The 11,880-nt window shown below is 37.2% G+C and overlaps 1 protein-coding gene across 11 annotated transcripts in view; it reads right to left on the minus strand.

Annotated features, from left to right (window-relative positions):
• The window catches only part of LOC109857162, a 31,916-nt gene that overhangs the window by 19,616 nt on the left and 420 nt on the right, over positions 1–11,880 (minus strand). For 5 of the 11 annotated variants that reach the window (XM_020433225.1, XM_020433232.1, XM_020433223.1 and 2 more), the window contains exons 1-11: positions 11,802–11,880; positions 9,143–9,327; positions 8,745–8,863; positions 8,271–8,487; positions 7,864–8,096; positions 6,909–7,467; positions 5,466–5,813; positions 5,066–5,122; positions 4,776–4,953; positions 2,366–2,581; positions 1,402–1,531 (exon numbers count right to left, since the gene is read on the minus strand). The exon at positions 11,802–11,880 is cut by the window's right edge and continues 420 nt beyond it. In XM_020433225.1, the coding sequence (XP_020288814.1) occupies positions 1,402–1,531; positions 2,366–2,581; positions 4,776–4,953; positions 5,066–5,122; positions 5,466–5,813; positions 6,909–7,467; positions 7,864–8,096; positions 8,271–8,487; positions 8,745–8,863; positions 9,143–9,327; positions 11,802–11,880 (2,321 nt within the window). The remainder of the gene's footprint in view (positions 1–1,401; positions 1,532–2,365; positions 2,582–4,775; positions 4,954–5,065; positions 5,123–5,465; positions 5,814–6,908; positions 7,468–7,863; positions 8,097–8,270; positions 8,488–8,744; positions 8,864–9,142; positions 9,328–11,801) is intronic. The other 6 variants (XM_020433226.1, XM_020433224.1, XM_020433228.1 and 3 more) reach the window with 5 other exon arrangements.

Here is an 11,880-nt window from a genome sequence, read left to right on the forward strand (position 1 = left end):
TAAACAATTATAACAATATCACTCCCGTTTCACGTCAAAAACTGTGTGCGCTTTAAAAATAAATGTGACACAAAAAATGATCTAAAATGCAAAATATGCGCAAGATATATGTACATATATATATATATATATATATATATATATATGTATACACACACGTATGTATATATACATATATCATCATAGTCAGTAAGATATCGATGTTTGTCGCAGAGATTTTTACATGAGGATGAATAATTCATCGACGCGTGTACTCATAAAATATTGGTAAACATGAAAGTCCAAAATTCATACGTTGACGTTTGACGTTTTCACGTTGCGTGCGATTGCGACAGAGATAAAGAAAATGGATTGCATCATTTTTTGCAACTTAATTCTTGGAGACGTTGCACAAAGATTTTTTTTTTACCGAAACGTTTTTCGCGGACAAAACGCCGGCTTGCGATTATCGACAATGTATGTGTGCTTCCGCTTTCTCGATTCGCGTTGACCTCTTTTGTAACGTCGCCGTTACAACATAGGCGTGGTCGGTATCCAAACACAATTTGTGCAACCATGCCGATTAGAATTATATGAAATGAATCACAAGTTGCGCGATTTCACCGTAATTAAGATAGAATAAAGAAAACTATTTTACACGTCGTAGATACAGACGTTTGCAAAAACTACGGTCTTCAAATTGTTTATTCCACTTCGAAACCACAAAAGACAAACATATTTTGGCGTAAAACAATTTTACGCTTTATATTTGTTTTGCTTTACAGTTTGTCCGAGAGAAAAGAACTATTTTAAGCTCTCGCGCAAATGTGAGGGACCGACTGTACTTGGTCATTTTAAATCACAAATATTCATATATGTACATATAAATACAAAAAGAGAGAGAGAATTGCTTCTTAATTATATATTACCCATTTTGAACGAAGTCTATTCATTTTCAATTACATCAATACTCACAACAAAAAGCCGTCACGCGGATAATGTGCATTTAACTTTTAATTAATATTGAATATATATGTAATTAAATTTAATATTTAATTCAGAAGAGAGACAGAGAACGTGAGCGCTCTCGACTCTTAAGAGAGCATAGAATTAATTTAAGCATTAATTTCGTAACTATATGGTACGCATCAAAATAAATTAAGACAGATTGTGTAATCTTGATTAACAACCTCTCTCTTATCAACGTGGTTGTAGTTCTTCATTATCTACGTGTAATTATTTGGCATTGACACATTCGAAACATGCAAAATTAGTACAAGACATTCAAGCGGGCACTCGTATATGTTCTATATACACCTACAGTGCTTAGCTTATGAATTGCGAACTGCGACTACAAAGGCATCATTAAGTGACACTCGGCTGTATCGGATTGATAAGGTCACGAGTGCTCGGATAACTTACCTCAGAAGACGTCAAGTAGCAGAGTCTCGAGTCCGTGCTCTCCAACGAGGCTTGTTGAACGATTCCGTATCTGCCATCTCGGTCGGACATATAATCGGATCTGACGCTGTCCTGTCTGTCGAAAGTACCTCTGAAATACGTAACATTCATTTTCAATTGAATGACGCGCAGTGTAGTTTGTAATAAGCGTAGCGAGACAAACGTTTAATTGCAATCTTTGTTGCCATATTTTTTACAATTAGAAATTGGCTCGCGAAAAGTGTGTGCCTTTTTCGATCCGTTATAACAATGCAAATTTTAAGCAAACTGGTTTTTTTTTTTTTTCACTTTCAATGATGTTAGAAGTTTTGTTATCTGTTTGATATGTTTTTATATTGTTTTTTGTTGATAATGTAGAGAAAGATCTATTTCGTAATACTAAAGTTGGTAAAACCGTTAGTAAAAACGTTTTCGGGATTGTACAAAGAACAATCGAAATGTGGGATAAAAGCAGGAAGGAAGTGCGGGGGCATGGTCTAGGTACTGAAGACAATGCGAACAATACAAGAACGACGAAAGGCAGGTGACTGAGCGTCATCTACAAGAACCGAAAAAGAATGCTCAAGTGTGTATTGTACAACGAAAGAGTTCTTTTTGCAACGCTTGGTTCTCGCGATATATTTATATTTTTATATACTGCGCACGCGCATCTTTTTTACTTGTTAAAAAAAAAAAAAAAAAAACAAAGAACGTTACACGTTACGCTAGCTTAGATACCTATTTTTTTAAATATCAATCATAGTTAAAAAATATTAGTTTCTGTCGTTTCTTGTGCTACGATTTTTTTTAAATAAAACTAAATTCATACGCACAACAATATTTCAAACTGAGAGAAAGACTAAACTTTTTGGAGAAATTTTGTTGAGTAAAAAATTCTTCAACTTGACACAACTTAATTTCCTACAGAAATCATCACCTTTCTCACCTTTGTTCGAGAGAATCGGTCCGGTTAGATTTGTAACCGCTGTCTTCATGTCGCAGAGAGGGAAGAGAATCCCAGGGCGAGTCTCTCTTGTGTCCCGAATATCCTGGATTTATCGAACTCGAAGCACCGGAACCAAGAGTTGAACTGCCCGACTGCCATCCGTCTGAGTGTCGAAACCATTGTGCACGTGCGGACTCGCCGATGCAACTGGCACATCTTGAATGAAAATATCGATTACATAGATTAATTACATTAACATATATATTTTATATAATTATTATTTGTATTATATATATTACATATCTGTAATTATTTTTTGTAATAATTATTGTATTCACACACACAGAGAATTATTTTTTATTTATAGAGAAAATAAAAAACTCTTGTATACAATTTATTATATTATTTCATATATTACATTTTTTATATTACAATTTATTATTTATTATATAATACAAATAAAGCGACACATGTGTATCTATCTTTTATCAGTTAATTATTAATATCATTTAACAAAATAACAACAAAATAATTTAAAACCTCCATTTGCATCTCTTTTATCAATGATTCATTATTATTTGACAAAAAAATTATTATTGTTATATCATTTGACACACAAAATAACACCATAATTAAGAATCTGTATTTATATTTATGTAAACGATAATTCTCTTTGTCTTATTTTTTATCGAATTAAGATTTAAAATTTATCGGTACACATTTATCATGCACACAATACCGAGCGGGCACCGGCGAATAATCCGGAAAGGGTATGACTGTCTTCGCTCGATTGTCCTCTCCGAGCAGTTGAAACTTGACGTGTTTCTTGCTGTGATCTTCGGATCCGTCGTTCAGAATTCGATAAAATATTTTTTCCGGTAACTTAGGCAGTTTCGGCAGTTTTTTCGATTCTCGCGGCCTTTCGAGCGACCAGTATTTACGCTGACAATTCATTGTTTGCAAAATCAATCACAACGCGATCAGCTGTGACAATTAATTCAACGTATTTGGATAACGAAGAGATATAAATGTTATCAATCCCGCCCACCGCAACGCAATCTATCGAACAACGCCAATAATCAATTCAATAATAATTTTTATTATCTCGCACTGCAACATTCCTAGTTGGTGTCACACAGGTGTATGCAAAACTCGCGCGCATCCTGTCGCGCATTATCATCGTCTTTTCGCAAGAGATCGTTCTCGTTCGCGTTTGTTTTAAGCACAACACCCTGATGCACCGGAGTACGGTAATTGCGTACGTGGCTAATCTCTCGCGCGTTTTCTCTTTTGCGCCCACTTGAAACACTTTTCTTCTTCTTCTTGGTTCTCCACCGTCCTGGGATAAAACCCACTCACGAAGTTTTCTATATTTACTATATGGAGCTGTCCGCGCTGCTGCTGCTGTCAGTCGCCGTCGCTGACCCGTAATGCACAACGCGCCGGCAACAGTCGGGGGATGATGATGCATGCGCCGATGCCTGAGCGTTCTATCGAGGGGCGCACCTTCAATACACACAACTTCGATAGACACCACGCGCGACGCGCGTCGCTCATCGATAGCCTCTTATGGCGCACGTGATATTTTTTTATGCGCCCTCCGTTGGCTATCGATAGACGATGTCATATATCCGGTGATATTATCCAGAGTGCCCTTAATGGGTGAGCACGTCTCATTGACCGCACCTGATGGTAGGACGCAGCCCTTTAAATGTCAAAGTCTCGCAATGGCGACTTTCGCGCCTTTTTTTCGAGCAAACTCTCTTCGACAAATCGAGGGATCGCTGGCTTATTATTTATCGAGCATATCACGCGCGTTCGTTTTAATTATACCCGTTGATATTTTCAATCGAGGGGCACAGAATCGATAAATCACTTTTATATTTAATTTCAACTACGTAAAATTTGTTGAAATCTCTCCGAAAAATATTTAAACACGTTTTATTTAAAATGGTTGGAGAATTTATTTAAATTATATGTTTTTAACAAAGAATTTTATACTATATTATGTCAATTTAATGTATAAAAATTTTTTAAATATCTCTTATAATTTTATAAATTCACGCATTAAAAAAAAAATACTTTTGTTATACAATTAATAATGATAAAAAATAAATATATCCTAAATAAATCTCTCGTTTTCTATTTATACAAATTTCTACGTTAAAGATAAAAATATCTCGAAGTTATCACTTATTTACTTTTTGATTATTAACCAAATCATCCTTGGACGTAAATAAAAACATGTAAATTCAATAAAATAAAAACTTAGCAAGAGATTCGTTCGCTTTTCCGCGCGTCATCCATTTATATACGTTTCGTTGAATAATATAGAAGCGCGATAAACGAATGCGCGGGAATCTTTTACGATGCAAATGGCAGGTTAATGAAAGCCTGAGTAGTGATTTACCTAGAATTGTAGTCGCTGAGATAACCACGGTCTCGATCGCGCTCGGAGTCACGCTCTCTCTTCTCTCTCGCCACCTCGTTGCGGTCGCTGTAATAGCCGTCCCGATCCTTGCTGTTTTGTCTTTCGTTGCAATAGCGATAGGATAACGGCAGAGTTGAAGACTTGTTAGAACTGGAACCTGCAATCACGGTAATTGACGTTAGTACGAAATAAAAAAAAAGAAAGAAAGTGTGTTTACGGAACTCGAGCAAGATAATATCTCAATTTCCGAAGGCGCGTTTCCAACTTACGTCTTCGTGAAACGTGAGGTGTACGCTGAACGTTCAACGGTATGTTTTCCGCAAATTCTAAAACAAAAAAATTCTCTTTTCAATCAAACAAACTCTTATTCGAAATTAATTGCTTTCTGATAATTACTTATTTCTATTAATAATTGTATCTGCTTGTGAATTGTAAATGAAAAAAAAAAAAAAACAAAGTTAGGAAGAAAATTTATTAAGTTTAAGTAATTCGTTCGTGAAAAGAACAAGGAGATAAACGGTATTGCAAGAAAAAAAATTATAAGAAGAGAAAATAATTATAAACAGCAGTAATAAAAAAAAAAGAAAAAAAATCAAGATGTGACAAGCTTGCTATATTACAACGTGAAAATAGATTTTCGTGAAATGCTGCGATTGCGATTAAAATTACCCAAGTTCTCCATGCTTTGCGTGAGCAAGGCCTCGAACGTGCGCAGGCTGTAACTCTCGGCGTCCATGCCCTTGGCCAGGGTGTTTCTGAGATGCATCTCGTATTCGAGGAGCAGACGGCTGGTCGGACTGCCTGGCGTCGACACCGACTGCATGTTTTGATATGACTGGCCGTTGTTACAGCGACGGGAGTTGCAGTGATTCGGTTGCTCCATGTCGGAATTGCCGTTCGACGAGCTCGGCGTGGTGGCGTAGCACTGGTTGTCGAAGATGACGTTGTCCGAAGGCGGCGACATGTCACCTGTGCACCGATTACTTTCCGAATCTAAGTACGCCCTGCCTCTGCCGCCTGTGAGCAGAGAGGTGCAACCAAGAGTGCAGGAGATGTACGAGTGGACGTGGTGAGTCGTGCGGTGGTCCGCTGATCAATGGAGAACGTGTCAGTCGGTAAAGGACCAGCGAACGCGTAACTCGAGAAGTGGTCCATCCAAGAATGAGCCACGAGGCTATCGTCAGGCTGACAGGACAAGTACGTTGTCCCCTAGTGCGCATGTTACGTATATAAGAAGGTTAGGAGTAACAAAATGTTAGGGGTGCTTGTGAGTGGTGACGGGTGGTGACCCCTGACTTTCATCAGGGTGGAGCTGGCTGGCCACCTTGTTGCTTTTTGTGCGCATGTTAAGTTGTACCGAGGGTGTAGCTAAAGGTTAAGAGGTGCCGTGGACCAGAGTTCACAGAGTTGCTGGTTAGTTACACAGTGTTACGCGTTCGCCGGATTTATTAGGTCAAGCAAAGGGAGAGATGAGAGATTATGTGCGGAATCGATCACGTAATCGTAAGATTCTTTTGCGCTTTCTCTGTTGCGCCTTAACTCTTATTATAAATTTTACAAATAAAAAATCTGTTGTCAAACAATCTCTCAGATTACGTTTAAATTATTGTTTATACAAGAGAATTTACTTTTTTTGAATTACGAGATTGATTCCTCGAAAACATTAATTTTCATCGTTGAGATAAACAACTGTAGCGCAACTTGTATATTTCATTTTTTTCTGAATTTTAAGATATTTTTTAGCTCGAGATAAAACAATTTCTTTTTTTATATTATTAACGGTAAGTTATGTTACTTGTCTCAACGATAAAATAGCACATGTTACTCTGTTTAGGTTCTATCAAATTGTTGATATTTGTATCAATGTGATTATTCATCAGGAGAGAGATTCATTAGATATATAAATAATTAGAGATTATTAGAGAGATGGTAAAATATATATACATATATACACATATGTAAGATATGTATAGCAAACTTTTTCAAATACTGTAGCAAACAAAAAGATATACTAAAACATTTAAAAGTATTTGCCTGAAAAAAAGTCTGAAAAATGGAAGAGATTAATCATAGCGTTGAATTTAACGGCAAATTAGCAGAAGAGAATCGTACCAGAGTATTGCCGGCTCATATCGTGAGCGCTCCTGGATCCTTGAAATTTGTTGTTGTAGGGGACGCGATAGGGATGCGCGTAATTCTCGTTGTCGATCTCCTGCATCATGTACTTCTGATTGTTATTGCTCGGATGATAGTGATAGCTGTGATGGCTGTGGCGTTTCCTCGTCATCTCCGGCGACGTAACCGGGCTGTCGATGCTCGGCATCGGCTTCAGCATGCGCTTCAGCATGTTCGAGTCCACGCTGATTCCGCCGTTCTGCGCGTTCTCGATTCGCATGTCGTCCGTGCTCTTGCTCTTCGACTTGTGACTACCGTGATTGTTGTTGACGATGTTGAACAAATTGCCGTTCTGCATCTCGAGCTCGGTGTAATCGGCCGATTTGGTGTGGTGCAGCTGCTCCTTGCGCAGCGATTTGCTCTGCAGAGTCCCACCAGCCTGCGTGCCCTCCGATTTGAGCATTTCGGTGCCGTTCTGCTGCGTGGACGAGTCCTGGCTCTGCTTTTGCAATTTCTTCGGCGATATCGTGGATCCCTTCTCTTCGGGGCTGTCGATCTGTCGAGGTGGTACATTATTATTGGTAATGCTCGCAATTGCGTCGTGAATTTGTTTCAACGACTTTATTATTATTTTTTTTTAAAGATACTTTAAAAAGCGCATTTTGCAATAATCCTATAAGGAATAAATTTTCGAAATGATATAAATATCTTCCTGATTCGTGCATTCTTTTTATACGTTGCAAATATAAGAACAAATTGATTTTTTATTTTAAATATGCGAACTTTTCACACACTTGTATAAGAGTAAACTACCTATACATGTAAGACATAGGTATATATATATATATATATATATATATATATATATATAATAAATGGAATAAACTTTTTTTTTACCACTGAAAAGATATACATATCTCTTCTAAGGAATTTATGCTTAATTTAGACTGACGCTTGCCTGCGATCCAACGGTGGCAGTCTTCGGGGTTGTCTGGCATGTCTCGTTCTGCTTCTCCTTCTGTTTGGCCGAGTCGCCGGCCTTTGGTGTTTTCCCAGGTGTCATAGTAGGATTATTGACATTGTCGTAGAGTGACGCGCTGGATGTGGCCGATGTCATCTTGTCTCGTCCTGATGGCATTTCGATTTCCGTCGATCTCACTATGGTCCGCGGAAGTGTCGACGGCCCTGCCGTCAAAACATTGACAGATTTAATAATAAGCGCGGCTCTCAAACGAGCAAACGATCAAAAATCAATGTTAAAATCAATAATCTGTGTTTTTTTTTTTTTTAATATCCACATATTGATCAATATCTATTTTGTTTTATTATAGTTTTATACATGATATATATTTTATATACCGCATGGACTTCGATATCTGGGGTCTTGATTGCTACGTATCCTTGCGAGCTGATCCGGCGTCATGCAGGTGCACTGAGGTTCCCTTTCCCTGGATCGACTTGGTGAGGCCGGTGTCGACAATGGCTTTCGGCGTGTTTTGATCTTCTGCTTATTCGATGGCTCGAGCTTCAACGAGTAAGAAGAGGACGCTTTCCTTGAAATCTTGAACGACGGTGACTGTATGGAAAATTAACTAGTGACTGCAAATGATCTCGAGAGTCGAATCGAACTTGTATCGGACTTGTGTATTCTTCCTATAAAATATTATCTCCCGCACAACTTCCTCGTGCGCGACCCGGAAGAGAGATAGAGAAGGAAATAGGTGGAAACGTCGATAAAAAATGATAGCTAAGCTACTCAAAGTTGTGGTGGCACGATGTATAATGTATTACGAGAGAGATGCGTGTTACGGAATATAATATTACTAAACTTACGCAACATTCTTTGAATTGTTTCGCATCTATGGGAGATGTGAAGTTCAACCCCCAAGTCTCATTTGTCACTGTATCCTTCCAGTAAACAAAGCACTCCGACGCTTGGCCGATACGCGTTCCTTAAACACAATCATGTGACATTAATTACTTTGACATTCAACTGTATATGTGTGTGTGTGTGTGTCATTATATTGTGTACATATATCTTTTCTAAAAATAATCTAAAAAAAATGTAGAGAACCAACTTAATAAAAATACACATATAGAAGTACGTATTTATTTATTAATTTTTTTTTTTTTTTATATATGTTTTTCTCATACGTAATTTCTTTTATATTTTTTTCCTAAAGTTATAATATTATACTTTTTTATTAATTTTCTCTTCAATTACGACTCACCAGGTTGAACCAACCGCACGTCTAGAATCTTATCGACCTGGCTGTTGTATGCGGTGATATGATAGACGCATTCCGGCGAATCCTGGATACAGGTGATGTTAACCGGCACCAGATCCTCGGACACCTGCTGCCACTTGAAAGTCCCACTTCCGCTCGAGTTCACATGGAACACTTCGGCCCATAGCCTAAAAACTCTCGTCATTATATCGTGCGTTGCGTCAATACATAATTTTTCAAACATCGATACGTATCAGTTAGAGAATAGAAAAAAGTTCTTTCTAAAGAAGAAACTTGGAGAGAAAATGGAACAGCCGTACTGGTATAAAAAACGTGATGTTAAAAGATAGAGATAAAGCAAAAGAGCTACATTAAAATTGACGTTATTTATCATATCGTTTTTTCTTCTAGATATAACATACACAAATAGTTACAGTATATAATAAATATGTGATATTTGCTGTATTTTATATGTAGGAGTAAAAAATCTATAATCGTGACACGCGTCGAACTTCAATAAAGTGAAATCCTCGTGATCGGATGCGACCAATCGTCTTGAGATTCTCCTTTAATCCTCTCTCTGGTAACAATCCAGCGTACAAGAACATATTACAGGATTAATTTTCTTTGCGTGTGCAATCGTGTGACAAGTGTCACGATGATGAGATGTCGGCACCACAAGCAGCAGAAATAAACTTTAATAAGGATTCTTTCACTTTCGCGGTTATTTCATTTTAGCAGGTTTCACTTTAGCAAAGTCGACTGTGCCTAAGTTGATAATAGCTTATTTGTAAACGTAAATGGGTAGTTTTAGTATGTCACTGGTTCTGTCAAAAAGCACAAACACTACAATCCTATTACAATATCTTGAGTGTGTATCGCCATTACAAGGTTTTTTTTTTATTCTATGTGACATCGATTGTTACATTACAACGAACGGACAATCAGAAATCACATCATGCCTCGATAGGATTGCGTGTAATGTACAATAAACATGCGTTGTTTATGTTCACCGTGTAAATTATATAACCGCGCGCGTTAAAATTAATTTTAAATTGTATAATTCGCAAACGCATTTATCTTTTTTTTTTTTTTTATTTCAAAGATTTGAAAGAAAAAAACTAAACGATACACGAAACTTTATGTATAAAAATTTGCATTAATGAGAGAAAAAGTAATTTTATAAATTTTTTTGTCGAAGTAGTCGTGCGAAGCGCACACTGACCGGCACCAAATCGTTCCGCAGAAAGAAAGTTTCTCTTCGCGCCGTTTCTCTTTCAATTGCTGCAACGTACGACATGCTTGTACGGATAAGTGTACATATCGTTTTAATTTTTTTACAAGTACGTGAAAATATTAAAACTTCTCAAGTATGTGCGATAAAAATGTGAAAGTAATGACATAATTAGAGGAGAATATTTCAGATGTTATTTTTTCTACTGGAAAAACTCTCACGTCTCTTGATCATATTAATTTCCAACTTACGCTCGTCCGAAGAAAAATAAAAACGAGAAATTGAAATCGCATTCGTATTAATCGAATTTTTAAAGCAAGTTTACATACGTACATGCAAGCAAGAAAAACGAAAACTACCGGTCGTGATGAATGGGCTACGACCTTGATCAATCGGATAGAAATTACAGGTAAGAAGACAAAAAACAGCAAAGAGAAAGAGACGCGTAAGCGCGAGGCAAAAGAAAGACTGAGCGGAGGAGAAGAGACGAGAAGAAAGTGAGAAGTAAAAGAGGAAGAAAACGGAATGAATATAAGGAAAGTGCGAGACAGTCTGGGTGACGCGAATAAAAAGCGACATCTGATCCCGTGCTGACGTTCTCAGCATATGGTTGCGGTGTAGTAAGGTACGTAACTTCTTACCAAGATGATGCGAAATAATATATAAACCTGCACCTCGATATACTGCATTTTTTAGTAAACTCGCGGGAGCACTCACTAAAGTAAGATCAACGGTGTAGTACAGAGATAACATACACGCGCGTACAGCAATTATGTTAAAACAAGCATTCGCGAATATGTATATTAGCATCTCATCATTATCCACTTTTTGGCAAAAATATAACGCACACATATTTTTTTCCGGAATATTAACAAGATAATCAAAAAAACTTTGAGTTAAAACAGCGCGGTGTGTGCAATTGAACCACCAGGTACTGATGATTTTTAATAAAAATACTAAGATTAAAAAAAAAAACTTGTTTAAAGTTGCAAAACATTGCTTTGTTTGTTTCTTAAAATATTTAGATACGTTGTTACTTTTTTAAAAATGATTTTTATGACGGCAATTCTCCAAAAAATCATTGTAAAATTCCTTTTTCTCGGTCTTATAGCCCAGAACTGTCATTCATGCTGCTCAAAAATGCAATCAAGAATAAGCAAATTATGGAATAAAAAAATAGATAGAAAAGGGAGAGAGAAAAGAAGATAGATAGATAGATAGATAAATAGATAGATAGATAGATAGATAGATAGATAGATAGATAAATAGATAGATAGAGAGAGAGAGGGAGAGAGAAAGAGAGAGAGAAAGAGAGAGTCAGTATAATGCATACAGTGTACGAGTGGTAATCATTGAAGAGAGAGAGAGTGAGATATAACATGGTCGAATAGAGAGTGATTGAATGGTTGAATGGTATGGTATGCGCACCTCTTCCTCTCTCTTAAGCTTCCGCACCTGAGCAAGTGGCCAGTGTCACCCCTGCGTCCTCCGCTGCCGCCCATCCCGC

This window comes from Pseudomyrmex gracilis, unplaced genomic scaffold (assembly GCF_002006095.1).
Source record: "Pseudomyrmex gracilis isolate BER0280 unplaced genomic scaffold, ASM200609v1 scaffold_149, whole genome shotgun sequence".
In the NCBI taxonomy this organism is placed as follows: domain Eukaryota; kingdom Metazoa; phylum Arthropoda; class Insecta; order Hymenoptera; family Formicidae; genus Pseudomyrmex; species Pseudomyrmex gracilis.